This window comes from Agelaius phoeniceus, chromosome 16, assembly GCF_051311805.1.
Source record: "Agelaius phoeniceus isolate bAgePho1 chromosome 16, bAgePho1.hap1, whole genome shotgun sequence".
Lineage (NCBI taxonomy): Eukaryota > Metazoa > Chordata > Aves > Passeriformes > Icteridae > Agelaius > Agelaius phoeniceus.
The window spans coordinates 2,362,570-2,380,775 of record NC_135280.1 but is presented as its reverse complement, the minus strand read 5'-3'; the positions used below and the strand labels follow the sequence as shown (position 1 = coordinate 2,380,775).

Here is an 18,206-nt window from a genome sequence, read left to right as displayed (position 1 = left end):
GGGCCGGGTCGCGCGCTCTGTCCGTACGTGCACGGGAGGGGCGGGGCCGGGGGCGGTGGCGGTGGCGGCGCGTGCGCGGCGGGGCGGGGCGGGCCCGCGGCGATCCGGGATGTCGGGCCGGCTCCTGGTGACGTAGCGGGAAGGGCCGCGCCAGACCCCCGCCCGCCGCCTTCCCCCGGCACGGCACGGGACCCCCCACACCTCCTCCGGTTGTCCCCCGCCATGGGCAGAGCCGCGGCGGTGGGAACGGGCAGGGAGTCCGGGGCCGCCGCTGGGAATGTGCCAGGCCCTGCCGCCGCGTGAGCACCGGCACCGGCAGCGTTGTCCGCGCCCGCCCCGGGCCAAGCCGTGAGTGTGGCGTCCGGCGGGCCGCCCCTGCCCCGGGAGGGAGGGAGAGGGCGGGAGCTCTGCGCCGGGAGCGGGGTCCCATCTCCCGAGGAAGGGGGGGGTGGGAGAGGGTCTGGCGCGGTACCGGGATCCCGTGCTCACCTCCCCGTTCTGCGGGGCTCTCTCTCCCGGCAGGGCGGCGGGTGCCATGAGCAGCAGCTGCGCGTCCCCCGCCGCCGCCCGCCGCCGCCTGCAGCGCCGGGATCGATAGAGGCGGGGGCTGCGGACGCGCCATGGCCGGCAGCGGCTACACGGACCTGCGGGAGAAGCTCAAGTCCATGATGCCCTACCGGGACGGCCACAAAGGCGGCGGCGGCGGCGGCCTCCCGCGGGAGCCCCCCGAACCGCCGTACGAGCGCAAGCGGCGGCACCAGGAGGACTCCGGCTCCGAGCCCAGCGACTACGAGGAGCAGAAGGAGGAGGAGGAAGCTCGGAAAGTGAAGAGCGGCATCCGCCAGCTTCGCCTCTTCAGCGCCGAGGAGTGCGCCAAGATCGAGGCGCGCATCGAGGACGTGGTGTCCCGGGCGGAGAAGGGGCTCTACAAGGAGCACACGGTGGACCGGGCGCCGCTGCGGAACAAGTATTTTTTCGGGGAAGGCTACACCTACGGGTCTCAGCTGCAGCGGCGGGGCCCCGGCCAGGAGCGCCTGTACCCGCGGGGGGAGGTGGACGTCATCCCCGAGTGGGTGCACGACCTGGTGATCAGGAAGCTGGTGGAGCACCGGGTGATCCCCGAGGGCTTTGTGAACAGTGCCGTCATCAACGACTACCAGCCGGGGGGCTGCATTGTCTCCCACGTGGACCCCATCCATATCTTTGAGAGGCCCATCGTCTCCGTGTCCTTCTTCAGCGACTCGGCGCTCTGCTTCGGGTGTAAGTTCCAGTTCAAGCCCATCAGGGTGTCGGAGCCCGTTCTGTTCCTGCCCGTGAAGAGGGGGAGCGTCACGGTGCTCAGGTAACTCGCCCGCGTTGCCGAGGCCCCGGTTGTGTAACGCGGATCACGAGGCGCACGGATGCGCGCCCCGACGGCGCCTCGGGCTCCATCTCCCTCTTCTGCCGGTGCTCAGGGGCTCGCTGTGGTGCAAGGGGTGAAGCAGCGATTTTGGGGGGGGGTGGTCCTGCCGTTGTTGTGGGTGAGGATTTGGGTGGGTGCTCTCTCCATGGAGCTTGAGGCAAATGCTGGTGGGAGCAGAGCTGAGCCGGCCACTGAGTTCCTGTAAATGGTTAAAGTAACACGTTGAGACACAAAATGGATCCTTAGCCCAAGAGTGGTCAGAGCGGAGCAGCTGTAGGGCTGGGGCTCCTGGGTCTATTCTTAGCTCGGCCGGTGCTTCTCTGACCTGACCTTAATCGTGGAGAGGAGGTGTGAATGGCCTCCTGCTCCCAGTCTGTAAACTGGGAATGCTGAGCCCTCCCCTGCCCGGTGACGATAGGGAGAGCAGAGTGCAGAGCCCCGCGTGATTGTCACTTGGAAGTGCGGCGGGTCACGGGCACAGGAAGGGACTTGATGTGTGTTGAGGAAGAGCCCTGGAAGGTGCAATGACCTGCCCAAGGTCACGCAGTTGGCCGGCAGTAAGGCTGGGATTGGCACCGGGAAACGCCTGCTTCCGAATCCCAGTACGGGCTGGGAGGGGGAGCACACAGGTGAGGGGACAGGCAGGTAAGGGGACGGGGCTGGAGCACAGGGATCCCGCTGTTTCCAGCTCCTGGGGAGGGCAGCTGGAAGCCTGGCACCAGGGCTGCCAGTCCCTTGTGTCCCTGAAGGTCAGAGTGCTCCCTGCCAGGAGCAGGGATCACCAGGGCTGTGCCAGCAGTGCCACCAGCTCTATCCTCCTTTGGGGGGTGGTTTTTTTGGACTGGTGAAGGTCCAGGCCGGTTTTCCGGGCTCCCAGGCCGTAATACAATCCCTTGCTTTGGCTTGTAAATTGATCGCTGCAGGGTTCGGGGAGGAATTTTTTCCCCCCACAAACACACGGCCTCCTTGACTGGTGCATCAATAATAAATGCTGAGATCTCGCGTCGCTTTTATCTCGGAAAAGCTGCACAAACATTAACTAATCCTTGCTGTACCCCGGTGTTAGGTAACTTGTGTGGATTAGCCAGGGATGAGGGAGGCTGCAGAGGAAGGCGGGAATGGCGCTGAGGACATTTTCTCATTCCCTGGTGGTTTGACAGGGCTCGGGGGGCAGAGGTCAGGGTGATTTTGTGAAATGGGACCCAAGGGGACCCATCCTGCTCTGTATCTTTTTACTGCAGAGCAAGCTCCATCCCCAGGGATGGATTGCTGGGTGTGAGACAGCTGCTCTGCTCCTTGACTTCTCTGGGATACCAGGAGGGAAACTTTCTACCCTAATTTTCCTGCTCCTGATGCAAACCCTTCTGCTGTCTTTCCTCGTCAGGCCTGGATAAACAGTTGTCCTTCCTTTTACAGCCAGAGGCCTTCTGTTTTTTAAGGACAGTGAGAGTTTTATCCTGCTTGGAAGCATTCTGGCAGAGCTGCTAATGCAGGGTCAGCCTCAAGTCTTGCAGTCAAAGCCTCTTGAAAAACTCTGGAGGAGGATCTGCAGTGGAGGATGGTGGGAGGAAGGAGAGATGCTTTCTCTGCTCCAGGACCAGAGAATGATGTTTTCTTATTCCAGACCCTTGCTCTTCCTTCAAAACTGCTGGGAAGAGGCTGCTGGCTCAGGGCTCATGGAATTGGAGTGAGGGGTCTCCCAGGGGTGTTTGGGTTGTTGGCCAGTGTCACTCAGGTGCTGTAATCAGTTTGTTCGTGTGGCTGAAGCAATCCTACAAACCAGATGAAAATGTCTTGGTATCTTTTCCCTCTAAATCCAAGGGCTGCTTTCTGACCCACCCACTGCAGCTTGATCACGGTCAGATGTTCTGCCTTCCAGCAAGTAATAGACTTTAAAACGGGGATTATTTCAAATTTGGTACAGCAGTTAGCGGGTACTTTACACTCACTTAGGAGAGATTCTGCCAGAGTGACTGCTCTGTGCTGGCAGGATCCTGTCTGGGATCAATTCCTTGCCTCACAGCAGATCTCCTGCTCTCCCATCTCACCCCAGCAGTCAGGAGGAGCAGGAGAGGTGCACACCGTGCTCAGGGGTGCGGCACCAAATCCAGCCCTTGGTCGTGACTAAGTCAGCTCCCCAAACTTGGCGTTTTCTCCTCTGGGTAAACAGCTGCTGGAGGCAGTTACCCTGGAGATGGGGAACGGGCACAGATAGAGGTGGCATGCCTGTAATGTCTGGGATTCAAATCCTGCTGGGTGTGTGGCTGCAGCCTTTACAGGGAAGCTGTGTGGAAGTCCTGAGGATCTAAAGTAAGCTGTCAGATCCCTCTTTGACCCCACAGGACTCTCACACTGGCCCCAGATTGCCCCTGTCCTGTTCTTGCTCCTAATTTCCCAGCTGCTGAGCCAGTAAGGATTTCACAGAGGCACTTTTCCCTGTTTCCCTCCCTTGATTTTGTTTGCCTGCCCTGAAGCAGGATGTGGTGTTTGCCAACACTGAACCTGCCTCAGACTCCTTGGAAAGCGTTCAGACCTCAAATGACAGGTGAGGTGGAACAAGATTCACGTGGCTGGGCTGTGCCCCTCTGCCAGAAGGCAAAGGCTGAGCCACCCCATGACCTGCTAATGAGCCCTTTCTCCTCTCCTTTCACATCTGCAGGGAAGATTTGCTCTTGTAGGTTTTGTCATCTAGAAGATGACCTCCTCCAGTCCCCTCTTTTCCCACAGCCCAGGGAAACAGGAGCTCCTGCAGGTTTGTCCCAGTGGCAGCCAGGCCAGGAGGAAGCATCAGCTCAGTGTGTGCTGCTGGATCCCAGTCCTGTGACCCATCAGCTCCCTGGGGAGGGGCTGCTGACCTCACCACGTTTGTGGGTTTTTCTTATTTTCACAACAATTTGGTGAGCATCAATCGATAGAAGCAGTGGCAGGGAGATGGAGGAATTTGCCTTTTCATCTGTGCTTTGAGAATGCTTGGGCTGGGAAACAAGAAGGGTACAGGGGGTGTGTGGAGCCACCTGGGCTGGGGGGTTCCAGGTGGATCCCTGCCCTGCAGCTGCTGTCACAGGTGGCAAATCCCAGCACTGAAACTGCCAGGTGTGCTGCCTGAGCATTGGGAAGAGTGCAGCTGGAGGAACGAAAGGCACAGGTAGCATTTCCCAGGTTCCCAGAGCTTGTGCCACACAGGCTTCCCTCCCACAGCTGGAGAGTGCTCTGGGTCATCTCCTGGCTGTTTGTAATGGCAGGGGAGTGCTGTGATGTGCATCCCTCCTGTTGTCTCCAGGCGTGCCTGATGGAGGCACAGTCAGAGCAGGTTGGAGTCGCTGGAGGATGAAGCTCCTTCCTTCCCAGCTGGAGGGATCTCTCTGCAGCTGTCTGCTCCAAAATAGCCTGATCCCTCAGAGCAGGCTGCTGCTGCTGCAGAGGAAGTTCCACGTGTGCCAGTGGTGATGAGGCAGAGATTTGTTGAAGCTTTTCTTGTTAGAGTCTGTAGAACTTCAAGGCTTCCTTTCTGGTGATGTTTGCACAGAAATATCCGCTTTTATCTCTGTGTGAATCAGTTCTGGCTCAGCAGCGGCTCTTCCACATGGAAAAAGACTCAGGGGAGAGTTGGGGGTGTAAGGTTTGACAGGTTAGTTTGGAATTGGGGGCTGGTTTTGGGGTAGTGTGTGGAAAACATCAGCACTTCCCCCTGTTCTTCTGGAAAATGCTCTGGGATGGAGATGTCACACTTAGGTATTCTTGTGGGCAGGAGTTTAGATTTTCCTTTCCAGGTTGTTTTGAGTTTATTCTCTGGGCAAGAAATCTGTGTGTAGACCCTTGATATCATTATGGATGTTTTTCTTCAGGGTCTGCCCCTTCACCCATCCTCAGGGTGTGCAAGGCTGGGCAGTGGGTGAGAAGTTCACGCTGGCACGAGGCAGCACGAGTGTGACACAACCAAATAATCCTTTTCTTTCATTTTCCTGCCTGTGCAGAGGCACTCCATCCCTACATATGATACAGTGCAGAGTTTTCCACACCAGTTTGGCACTGGGGCTGACTGGTGTGTCCCCCTTATGGTCTCAGTCCAGAGTGGTGGGGCTGTTGTTTGATGCTGTCTGTGTGCATCTGGGACCACAAACTTCCTGGTGCCACTCTGGAAGTGATCTGAAAAGGGTGTTCTTGCCTGGGGAAGGAGTGAAAAGGAGTGTCCAGGCTGATACCTTGTGGGTCTGGAAGCAGACCTCTCCCTGTGTTCAGGGTGCTGCTGAGGGTGCTGAGTTGAATGCTAACGCGGGTGATATTCATGAATTCACTGGAGCTTGACACAGAGATTCCAGGAACATAACAGAGCATCATCACGAGCCACTTGTCATGTTCTGCCATGCCTGGAGCAAGGTGGGGCTGGACACCACCCCTGCTTCAGCTGGTCAGGCCTTGGATTTGTAGCTGTCTTTACAGAGCAGTAAATCTGTGTGTGAGGAGGTGTTTCTGGGAGAGTGGGTGGGTTATCTAACCAGATCAAGGAAACCCGGTCCTGTCCCCAGAGAAGTCTTGTGTGTGTGAGCTCTGTTCTCTGCTCAGGGTGTCCTGAATAACCTGCCAGCCCCTGACCCTGGCCTGGAAAAGCCTTGTGGGGACACTCAGCCTGCTGATTTCTGCTTCAGGTTGGGTGTGCAGGCTTGAGCGGCCTTTGCCCAAGTGCCTCCCAAGGTGTTCCTGCCCTTGCTGGGTGTTTCAGGAAGCTCTGAGGGTGTTCAGCCTCTCTTTTGCCCGTGCTGGGCTGCAGAAGGCTCTCAGTGAGCTGACACTCTCCAAACGGCAGGCAGAGGGCAGGCCCCACCGCTGGGATCTGCTGCTCACTCCCTTGCAGGGAGGGATGAGCTCCCAGCACGGTTTGTGTGTCACAGCAGGTCTGGTGGCTGCTCTCCATGGACCCACTGTGATTTCACCTGCTCTGATCTCACCTGGAGACAGAAGCAGCCGTCAGGAAATGCTCCAGTGTTGTGAGAAGCTGGGGCTGTCCTTGGCCGTGGCTTTTCTCCAGCCTGCTGGAAATGTGGAGTATCTGGAGTCATGTCACACAGTGAAACACTGCTGCTGACAACAGCCACTGCTTGAGCCTGGCTTTTCCTCAGCCCAGGGAGCTGTTTCACCCTGCTACAGAGGAGTGCAGCTTGGTTTGCAGGTCTGTAGGTTACCCCATGAGTGCTGGGTTAGGGCTGGTGATGTTCTTGTGGTGCCTGAGGATATGCCATGTGATGGGGAGGATGATGAGCAGGAAAAGGGGGTGAGAGGCTCAGCTCTGCATGACTGCACCCCTCTGTGACTAAAAAACCTCCTTGATGTGTTACATGTTTGGGTCTGGGTGTGCTGCACACCTGAGCTGTGAGAGATTGCTTTTCTCAATAGGCATGTTTGAGATGATGCTTTGGAGGAATGTGCTCATTTTTCCCCCTGTTGCTTTCTATTCTTCATAAATTAATCCTCTGAATCTACAGTTCTATATTTCTACATGTTTTATTTCACAGTGCTGGAGCAGGTGAAAGTTTCCTCTGGGATAGGGTGAAAAATTGAGTCATGAAACCCCCCAAAACCCCCTGACTGTGCTCATTCTTTCCCATTGTTTGTTCCTTCCTGCAAGTCTAGCTCCTGTGTGCCTGGGGGATGGTGTTTGGAGGAGAAATTCCTGGTGCAACTTAGGAAGTTCTGGCCAAAGTGAGTTGTTGAGGCTGGAAATCACTTTCTGCTTCTGCCTGGCATCTCCCTGATGGTGGCTTTTTGTTTCTGTTGTCAGTGGGTATGCGGCCGACGAAATCACACACTGCATTCGACCACAGGACATCAAGGAGAGGAGAGCTGTCATCATCCTCAGAAAGTAAGTGTTGAAGCCCTCCAGACAGCAAGATAAACGTGGATGTGATGTCATGATGCTTAAACACTTGAAAACTGCCTTGCTTGTTAATTTGCTGGCTTGATCTTGCACCTTGATTAGGTGTCACTCTGACGCTCGCTCGTGTCGTGCTGTACCTGGCAGTGGAGGTGGCTGGAACCTGTTCCTGCAGGGTTCATCACTTCTTGGCTCTCTGCAGCAGCACTTTGTTGTAATTCCTGGGCTTGCAAGCCCTGCTGGTGCCCAGACTGGCTTGCTTTCCTTTGGCTGCCCAGTTCCAAACACCCAGGGTATCAAACTCTCTTGTTTTGGGCTGTGTGTTCAGGTGTCTGGTCATGTGAGACCCACGTGTGTGAGTTACCTGGATGGACTTTTGAAGCTGATGTTTGTGATGAAGAATGTCCTGTGAAGCAGAGAGAGTTTTCTTGGTGTCATGGCTTTTGTTTCCTGGGGAGAGAGGAAGACACTGGCTTTGGAGGGAAACATGTAGGGAGTTCAGTGCTCGTTACAGAGCTTGTCCTTTGAGTCTGTGCTGGGAAGCCAAGCTTCATAAGCTGTTTTAGAAAGGGGCTTCCTGTTCTAGAAAAGCACTCTTGATGGCATTTCATCAATCAATGCTTGTTCCTAAAGCTCTTAAGAAAATGAGAGACAAAGTAAACTAACCCCACCCCAAAGTCCTCAGTAAAACTTTCTTTTCTGCCTAGAAATGTCCTCTGTTACCAGTTCCTTCTACTAGGAGACCAAAACATGTGACTGCCACGCATTGACCCCTGCTGACTGTGCCTTGGAAGGTGTTGGCAGTAGTTCTACTGTCAAGAAGCATCTTTGTAAATGAAAATAAACACTTTGAGTCCTGTAAACTCAGCCAAAAACGTGGGCATTGGTGGCAGGGCTGTGGTTGTGGCCCAGGCTGGCATAAGGCTCGCAGGCAAGTGGTCTGGATCCAGGCTGGATGAGCTTTTGGATAGCTTAGTTGATTTCAAAACAAGTCTGGCAACATTATGAGGATATGGCACAAAGCCAGTGGAGTGGAGTTGGACATCTGGTTAGAGAAACCCATGGAATGAAGGCAGGAAAAACAGCAGCCCTGAGGCATTAGCCAAGCAAAATCAGCCCAGACCCAGGGAGGCAGGATGAGATGTGGCAGGAGATAGAGTGGGATGCAAGGCAGGCTGCAGCCAAACCACCCCACAGGTGGGGATGGATGGCCATGTGAGGTGTGGGGTGAGAGGCTGTGGTAAGAACTCGGAGCTGTTGTGTTCATGGTGTTGGAGCAGCCAGGGAAAAGCAGCACCAGTGCTGACAAGGAGGCATCTCCAAGTCTTGGAGCTGCTTTGCTTGGACTTTGGGAAAGAGAAGCTGCCTGTCCTAGGTTGTGGAGCAGTTTTCTGGAAAAAACAGACTCAGATAAATAAGCTAAAGCTGCCCAAACTGGTGCAGATGTCCAGTGTACCTGTTTAAACTGGCTCTGCCTCTTGCTTTCTCCAGCCTTGGTGAGCTGAGGGTGTTGGATTGTTTCAGTCAAGCTGGCTGCCCTCAAAGTGCATCAGGGCAAGAAGGGACCTTAAACCTCACCTTGTTTCAGCCCCTGTCATGGACAAGGACACCTTCCACTAGACCTGGTTGCTCAGAGCCCCGTCCAACCTGTGCTTCCCTGGGCAACCTGTGCCAGTGCTTCACTGCTCTCTGAGCAAAGGATTTCTTTCTAATATCCAATCTAAATCATCCCTCTAGTTTAACATTGGTCCCTCTTGTCTTATGACCATCTCCCAATGTAAAAAGTTGTTTTCTTTGTTTTTTATAAGCCCCCTTTAAGTCATGGGAGGAGCAATGAGGTGTCCCCAGTTGTACCCAGCTGACCTGCTGCATTCCTGCTGAAGGGACTGAGCCTGTAGCTCTGCTGGCTTTGTTTGCCCACCCACCCTGATTTTTGGGGCCTGATTTGCTTCATGTCTCTGCCCATCAGACAGTGAGGGGCTAACCCAACAGACAAACCAGATGAAACCACACCAGGATTTTTCTCTCGAGCAAAGCACAAACCCCCTGGTAATTATTCCTGCGTAGCCTCCGCAGCTGTGGTGAATCCATGGCAATGTTTGCCAAAGGCTGGGCTGTGATTGCTGCCAATTAGAGCTTATTAATTGCTGCTTATCCCCTGGCCAGGGCAGCCACCTCCCTGTGTCCCCTGCGTGTCCCTGTGTGTGCAGTTTGCCCTTTGCCTGTGCCAGGGTCGCTGCACCAGCGCCGTTCCCGCTCCCCTGATCTGCGGCTGTGCCTGGAACAGGCTGTTGTGCAACCAGGAAAGCAGCTCCTTCCCCTGCTGGCCTCGTAAAACTCCTCTTCCTCTTCTTGGCGGTGAGGATCAGCCCTGAGCTTTCAGATCAGATCAGCTGGATCGTCCCGGTTGGAGCTGGGATGTTCAGCTCTGAGTTCTGCCGGAGCCCGCTGGGTCCCACGCGTTTGAGTCTGGCTCTGCTCTCGCCTCTGCTCTGAGCATGTTCTCACTGACAGCAGCAGGAGAGCAAAGCTGTGGGAGCTGCAGGAGCAGTGGGGTTCTGCAGGATTCTCCAGAGCTGTGTGGTTACCAGGCAGGTCATAAACACTTCAGTGCTCGGTGTTTCCTGTGTTGGATCGCAGGGCTGCCGGGAGCCAGCAGGGTTTGGAAGTGCTGTGTGCCAGAGGAGGGGAGGAATGGTGCTCTTAATTTTATGAGATGCTGGGAGAGGTAACGTGGGAGGTGGGTGTAGAAATGAGACCTACTCAACCGGGTCTTGAAAGCAATTTTAGAGGCTTTTGCTGCCATTCTGCTTTCACTCTCATAAGCAGAGTTTCTCTATTTGTAGGTATATTGTTCTCCATTTTAGTGTCACCTCTCCTTGCACCTGGCCAGAGGGAGCATGGCTGGTGTTCCCTTGCCCTTGCAGTGTATTGGGGGTTGGTTTGTTAGAATTGCAGCCCTGTGGTTGCTGTTGTATTTGAGAGGTATTTAAACAACCTCCCTTGTCACGGGCAGGATCTTCAAGGCCTGTGGTGTTCAGGCTGGACTGGGTCCAGCCCTGGAGCTCAGAACAACTCAGGATGACAGCGTGGAGTAGCACAGGCTCCAACCTGGCAGCTGCCTGTGGAAGTGTTCCTTGTTTCTGGCATGCTGGGCAAACTCAGGCTGCCATGCCCAGCTTTGCCTGTGCCAGACAGGCATCACCCTCATTAGCTGAAGAGGCTCTCCCTGATGGCAGAGAGAAGCTTGGCAAGTGGATGTGCTTCCTAATGAAAGTTTAGATTGGGATTCTCCTGTGGAAACCTCCCTCAGGAGCTGAAGTTCAGCACTGGAGAGCAAGCAGTGGTTCTCCCCCTTCATTCTTGCTGCCTCCTCCACCTGTGCATGGCTTCAGTCCTGTGATAGTTCTCTTTTGGGATGAGCTGTGCTTGCTCTCCAGCATAGCTTGAGTGTGTGCAGAGCTGCTGGAAGGGATGTATGGTGCAGCTTCTGTTTGCTACACCTTCTCCTGACTCGTACTTCAACTCTTTGCACTTTGTAGTCAAGCTGAGGAACACCTGACCCCGGGAGATCCGTGGGCAGGAGGGAGTTTCCAAGTGGAAGCAGTTATTACTGTTGCAGGTGATGATGCTTTTGCAGGGCATCTCCCAGCCAGGTGGCTTAACTGGAGCTGGGAGTTATTGCCAAGTGATTTCATGGGATTTCACAGCTGCTCCAGCAGCTCTGCTCCTTATCCCAGAGCTGGGGTTGCAGTGAGCTCAGCACCTTTTGCCTTCACCTCCTGACTGTGTGTCCCTAAGCCAAGGCAGGACAAAGGGCAATGGCTTCAAACTGACAGAGAGTGTTTAAATTAGGTATAAGGAAAACATCCTTTCCTGTGAGGGTGCTGAGGCCCTGGCTCAGGTTGCCCAGAGAAGTTGTGGCTGCTCCATCCTTGAAAGTGTCCAAGGCCAAGGTGGACAGGGCTTGGAGCAGTCTGGTCTAGTGGAAGGTGCTCCTGCCTGTGGCAGGGGTTTGGAAATGAGATGATCTTCAAGGTCTCTTTTAACTTTAACCATTCTGTGAAGCTTCTAATACCACAAAGCTTCAGCTTGTTTTGCTGTGGAATGGGGTATTCCTGCCCCTCCTCCTGAGCTGTGTGGTTGGGATGGAGGGCTCTGCTGCGATTCTGTAGAAACTCCTTACAAATTCTCTTCTCTTTCAATATTTGCAGAACAAGACTAGATGCACCTCGATTGGAAACAAAATCCCTGAGTAGCTCTGTGTTGCCACCAGGTTATAACTCTGACCGCCTGTCGGGAAGCAACCGGGACCAGATCCTCAAACCAAAGCGGTCCCATCGCAAAGCAGATCCTGATGCTGCCCACAGGTAGGATCATCTCTCCTAAGAGCCATGTTTGGGATGTTGTCTCTGGATCAGTGCATAGCTGAGGTCCCTGGCCTCAGAACATTTTTAAAACCATTCTGATTTGCACCTGCCAGGTGCTTTCTGCAATGCCCAGATCTGTTTTATCAGAATGAGCTCTTTATGCGTTCCTCCCAGACTTGTGGAGGCTGAGCTCTGGCTGTAAGCAGCTTACATTGTTTATCCTGTGAGTGGCATAATGAAGAAGCAATAGATTTGGCTGGCTTTTGATAATGCAGTCGTTCAGAACAATAGTTTCCCTGCAGCTAATCATTTTTGACCTCTATTGCCAAGCAACCTGTGCAGCTGCGTTAAACTATATTATGAAAGCAGTCCTGGGAGGGAACGTGAGGGTTTGCTATCTGGGAAAGGTTAAGGACTTCTTGGGAAGCTTCTCAGGCCTGTTTTGATTCCAGAGCTCTGTGTGTGTATTTTTGTGTGAGAAACCAGACCGTGTGGATGTTTAAGCCTGACCTTGAGGGAAGCTCCTTGCTGAGGTTTCAGACAAGCTTGAGCTCTGCAGCAAGGCTTCCCTTAAACACCTTGGTGTGAGCACACTGATGGCTGTGAGTGATAGCCAGTCTGCCAGCTGTCCTGCATATTCCAATTCCAGAGCTTCCTGAGGATCCAGATGGCACTCTCCGCACAATGGGTACAACCCAAAAGTTGCCTTGGTCGCAGGGTTTGGCTGCCATGCAGTCCCAGCCCTGTTTGAACCTGTCCTGGAGGGAGGAGGGTGGGGATGGATTGTTTGTGAGCACTGTTCATTCACCTGGATGCAGGCTGGAAGATGGATGAAGGTCTGAGGCTGGGCTGCAGATGCAGCTTCCCTGGGTGTCCGATTAGAGGAGCGATCATGCGGGACAAATGTGCACATCCCTCAGAGCTGTTTTTCAGCCTGATGTGACCTTATCAGGCTGTGGGGGATGGCTTGCCTAGGCTCCTGCAGCAGATGGGTGTGAAAAACATGTTTTTCTCTTTCTCTGGCCTCAGAGGCTCCAGTATAACAGGTAATTCTCATAGTGGGATATCATAGTGGGATCACTCAGGAACCACTCAGATAAACTAAGTGGTGTGTGCTGCCCACCAACCCAGTCCTGCTAGAAAATGATCAGAGGCAGGTCTGCAGAAATAACAATTGCACTGTGCTAATATTTGAGAGGACAAAGGATTTTGGAGCTGTGGTGGGATCCTGCACCATAAGGAGCTCAGCTCTGTTTTAATGCAGCTCTAAATTCTGCTGCATTAGAGACAGACCACTCTGCCCAAGGGATTTTTCTTGGGGCCACAAGCTGCAAGTAAAAAAAAAAAAATAGGTGGACTGGAAGTGTTCTGGTGGAGGTAAAGGCCAAAGCTTGCCTTGGGAAGGGAAGGAACTGGCCCATCATAGCAAAGTTCTCAGCTCCTCTAGGAAGGTGCAACTTGGTGATTTGTTCTTTCTCTGCCAAGTGCCCAGTGCTGGGAAAGCAGTGGGAAAACAGGCAGAGCTGTCACAGCAGGTACCTGCAGACAGCATCCAGGAGGAACACCTGGATCCCATCGTGCTGTGCTCTCACTCCTGTTTTCTCCCTCTCCACAGGCCACGGATTCTAGAAATGGATAAGGAGGAGAACAGGCGTTCAGTCCTCTTACCAAAACATAGGAGACGGAGCAACTTCAGCTCTGAGAACTATTGGCGAAGGTCGTACGAGTACACGGAGGACTGTGAGGATGAGGAGGAGGACGGCAGCCCCGCCAGGAAGGTTAAAATGAGGCGACACTGAGGATTGCACTTGCCAGGCTCGTGGAGCTGATGAGATTGGCCTCCAGTCTGTGAAAACTTTCTCCTCCCTCTGGCTATCTTCCATCTAGCTTCAGTTTTGGTTTTTCCTTTCAGGCTGAAGAGTAAACAGGAAGGATTTGGTTTTATGAATGGAGGAATGCTGAGACATACGTGAGGATGGAACATGTCCAGTGCACATGGTGTCCTGAGTCGTGGGTCAAGTGGGCATCTCTCCCTTAGGAAGCAGATAAAGTTATGCCAGGTTGTCTGTTGGGATTTCTTTTGAAAACACCAAAAAGTTTAACTGTTTCATTGCGCAAGATTCAAGAATTGTATTTTTGTTTTGGTTTTTGGTTGGGTTTGGTTTTTTTGGTTTTTTTTTTTTGGTTTTTTTTTTTTTTTTTTTGCTTTAACACTTTTCCTTTCCAAATGTTCTAAATATGATGTTTGACCCCAGGAGCTAAAATTCCATGGTGGGCTCGTATTCCTTGTTTCACCAAAGGGCTCCTTGGTCTTTTTTTTACCTGGTGGTTGTTGGGTCTGTTTTAAGGTTGCCCTGCAGTAACTGGAAGTTTGAAGCTTTGCAGACCCCTCTTGCTGCGATCGATTTCAAAGAGTTTAGGACATTTTTGTTGCACTTTAGTGTTTTAAATGCCGTAGGTTTCCTTTCCAGACCCTTTTCCCAAGCCAGCATGGGCTCGCAGCCCTGTGTCCCTGCGCTGCCCTCTCCAAGAAGAATGTACTAGAGCTCTGGTTTCTCCGTGCTGGTCTGACTGGGGCTGTGCTTGAGGAGGAGGGAAAGGTGGCCCAGCATTGTCCTGAGATCCATATTGGAATCTCAGGGCTGCCAAGTGAGGGATCACACTGAGCACGTGCTGCTTCCCAGAGCTGGGGATAGCAAAGAGGAGTAGGAGACGCTGTGCTTGTGAGGGTTTGTGCCTTGGAACCCCCCAGAAGAGCCCTTCTCCACTGCCCCTTCCAGGTGGGGAAAGCTGAGGCAGTGCAGCATTCCCAGCACAGTGTCCCATCCTCAAGGAGTGGCTGCACTCTGATGGAGCAGGAGCTGCTGTGGCCTTGGGGGAGCTGAGCAGCTCTGTCCCCTCCGAGGCTGGCTCTGGGAGCAGGGACACTGCAGGGCTCGAGGTTGGCCCCAGTTCAGTGCATCCAGCACTGAAGCTGCCTGCTTTCTCCTGGCTTATTCCTGCCTGTGTTCCTGGGGTAGGGAGTTTTCTGGTTGCTACAGGAAATGCTGAGAAGAATCAGGCATTCAGCCCTGTGGAGTTGTGATAGAGCATCTGCCATCATCATCCTCTTCTCCCACCTGGTTTGTGTTAGCCCAGACCAAAGCCTTGGTGTTTGCAAAGTTTGGGGCCCAATGCCATATTTAGAGCTGTACTTTTAAGGAAAACTTCCTCCAGTTGATTCTTTGAACCCAAGTGTTGGCAGTTGTAAGGAGTAGTCTTATTTTTAAATTTTTACTGCTTTGCCCTCCCTCCAACTGTAGTTTTTCTTAGTGTCGTGTCCCCCACACACTTCATGGTCTGCACGCTTGGCAATAAAAAGATGTAATATATTTTGAAACTTGTTTGCTGCTGTCTTGAGGGGCTCCTGGTCTAAAACAACCACCCAGGCGTTGTTCCCTGCAGTGCTGATCGAGGACATTTGCTGACATCTGGGTCCCACTGTCCTTTTCCTTCCCTGCTGATTTTCACCTGGTGTTGGGGTTCTGCTCAGGCTGGATCTTGTCACATGAGCTCAGAGGACTTTGCCATCACTTTCAGCTGGCTGTGGGGGTGTTGGTGAGGTCCCCAGTGCCTGTCTCTGATTATCCAATGGTTTTCCTGGTGAGAGCCCCCACTGGCTCCGTGCTGAGGCACAGCCTCTGAAGGAATGTGTCTTGTCAGTCCAGAGATCCAAAAGTTTGTGCTTCTGCTGCTTGTGAAACTTTGGAAATGCCATTTTCAGACCTCACGTAGCATTTGAAGCCATGTTCCTCACCCTCCCAGCTTTCTGCTGTGAATCCAGGTCAGCTCATGGCTACAAACCCCCTGTTCTGGGCAGCTTGGCATTCCCCTGACAGCAAAACTGCACGCAGGGAGCAGAGATCCCTTCTCCTCCTGATGGCTTTGTCTTTCTGGATCCATCCTGGCCATGCCCTGTTCCTGTCACAGTGCCAGGCTCTGCTGTGCGTGCAGATGGTGACAGAGGTCACTGACAGAGGTCTCAGCTCTCCCCTCTCCCCTCCTGGCTCCCAGTTTTATCCCTACCTCTCCAATATGGATATTCTACCCTGGTGTCAACTCAGAATGAAGCTGGAGCAGCTGGCCCTTCCACAGCTGCTTCCCAGAGCAGGACTTCCATGGGATGAGGAGCTGTCTCTGGACATCCTGAGCTCTTACACCTCCAGCCTGGTCCCAGCCACCACCTCATCCTGGTCCTTGTGCAGGCTGTACATGTGCAAGATTCCTTTCCCAGCTTGTTTTGGTATTCGTGCATGTCCTGCTCAGGAGCTTTCCCCCTTTCCCTGTCCCCATCCATGCAGTGGGTCAGAGCTGGCAGCTGTGGCTGGGGGGACAGGAGGAGCTCTCTCCAGCCACCATCTGCTCTTGGTTTTTAACCTGACTGGTTGGGGCTTGACACCTTGGAGAGAGAGGGAGCAGGATCCCTCAGGAGAGGAGTCCCCAGCGTGCAGGCAGGGCCATCTCCCCACTTGTACAGACATTTTCTATAGACACGGATGTACATGTGTAGATAACATGGTTTTTTAACTCTTTTGCACTGAACAACATCAGAGTGAAACCTGGATTCGAAACTAGGAGACATTTTTCACAGGGATCCAGAGGTCTGGATCCTTCTGTAACCTGTCTGCTTGGAACTGTGGCTCGGAATTCCTGGTTTTCACTGTTGGGCTGCACACAGGCAGCAGTCAGGCTGGTGGCACGGGGCTGGGGGCGAGCAGGGAGTGGGGTGAGCTCGAGTTTAGAGGCAAAACTTCCCCCCAGGCTCCTGCAGAGCCCTGACCCCATTGGTTTGTGTGTGTCTGATCTGGTTGTGTGTGGTCCAACCTCTCCATCCACCCACAGCGTGTCCGTGCTCAGCCCCAAACTGGGAGCTCCATCCAGTGTGACAGCCCATGTGCCCAGAGCCCAGACCAGGAGAACTGTCTTTCCTAAGGAAGGGGGAGCAATTGGGGTTCATCCCTGCTTTTCCACAAAGAACAGGAGGAATTGGGGTGTGTTACTGTTACCGTATCTCGAGAAGGGTCAGTGGTGGAATTATCCAAGCCCATGGATCAAAACAGCTGCCAGGCTTTGAGGAGGACTCAAGGGGGCCAGGCTCTAGACCCCCACCAGCAGCAAAGAGTCTTTTACCTGCCAAAAGTGTTCCCTTTTCCCTGTTGGGAGGAGAAACATTTGACTGAGAAATGTCTCTGCTCCTTTCCCTGCCCACACTTAGAAGTTCTGGCTGACTTTAATTTTTGTTTTTTAAAAGATTCTAATTTTTTTTTTGTTATCAATAAAAACTAAAAATTAAAAAAAAATAATAAAAAAGAAAGTGGCAATATTTTTTTCTGTAAGCTTTTCCTAGGAAAAAGCGTGGTTTGTAACAAAGTTGTACAGTTCTGAAGTTTGAGATACGAGAAGTACTGTGTGAAACGCTGTAAATGGAGCAGAGATTATTTTATGTACAGTCTGACGTGGGGGAATCTTTTAATTCCAGTTGATTCTTAGGAAGAATTTGGTTCTTCACTGTCAGGGTTTGGAATTTCATGGTTTCATTATTATTTTTTTTTTCTTGTATAGATTGCTGCATTAATTGAATAAAAGCAGAAAGCATCTCTTGGCCTGGCTGTGTGATACTGGGGGCTGGGATGTGCCTCAATTCCCCCTGGCAGGAATGAGGTGGTTTGGGAGCAGGGAACTGGTTCTAAATAAAGGGAGTCACCATCTCCCCGGGGACAGGGCGGCCAAACGCGGTGGCTGTGCTTCCTGAGCTGTCCTAGAAAGCAGGGACAGGGATCTCTGCCTTCTGCCAGCACCCTGGGCTTCGGCCTCGCGCTGAGCTCCTCTTCCTCCTGGTGTTTCCCTCCTGCAAGAGGGAGATGGTGGAGTGGGTGTGAGGTGCCAGAGGGGACATGGATGGGATCTGCTGGTCTGGGGTATTGCTTCTCCTCTCTTCTTCCTTTCTTTCCTTCTTCCTCTCCTCTCCTCTCCTCTCCTCTCCTCTCCTCTCCTCTCCTCTCCTCTCCTCTCCGTCTCTTCCTCATCTCCATCCTCCTTCCTTCTCTTCTTCACACCTCTTTACCTCTTATCCCCTTCCTCCGCCTCTCCTCCTTCTCTCCTCCCATTTTCACTACTCCCTTCTTTCTCCTTCTTCCTCCTCCGAGTTCTTCCTCCTTTCCTCTCTCCTCAGAGCAGACCCACCCTGCCCACCCTCATTCCCCAGGGCTGTGCTGACGCTTCAGGCCCCTCCATCCATCCCCCTATGACCCACAGCCCATCACCGGGCCGTGTTCCCCGCTCACCCCCGGGCTGTTTTCCGCCCCAGCCCCTGCGTCAGCCCGAGCCGCATCCCCCCGGGCCGGGTTAGTCAGCAGGGAGGGGAAGCCGTGCCCTGCCCGGGCTGACTCACCCCAAAACTGGGCGCAGGGCAGGCTGCTCCCCCTCCCACCTTGCCGTGATGCCTTGAGGGGGAGTGGGGAACAACATTCCCGGTGCCCTGGCGGGAAGAATGAGTGGCCAGCCGGGAATGAGGCTCGGATGCTCA

The 18,206-nt window shown here is 53.5% G+C and overlaps 1 protein-coding gene across 1 annotated transcript; it reads left to right on the top strand.

Moving 5' to 3' along the window:
- The first annotated feature begins 67 nt into the window (after positions 1 to 67).
- Positions 68 to 17,277, top strand: ALKBH5 (alkB homolog 5, RNA demethylase). The gene is given in 6 exon segments (XM_054644094.2): positions 68 to 348; positions 523 to 565; positions 567 to 1,342; positions 7,179 to 7,259; positions 11,486 to 11,641; positions 13,257 to 17,277. Coding segments are annotated over 6 exon segments (1,311 nt in total). The 5' UTR covers positions 68 to 277; the 3' UTR covers positions 13,441 to 17,277.
- Positions 17,278 to 18,206: the final 929 nt, after the last annotated feature.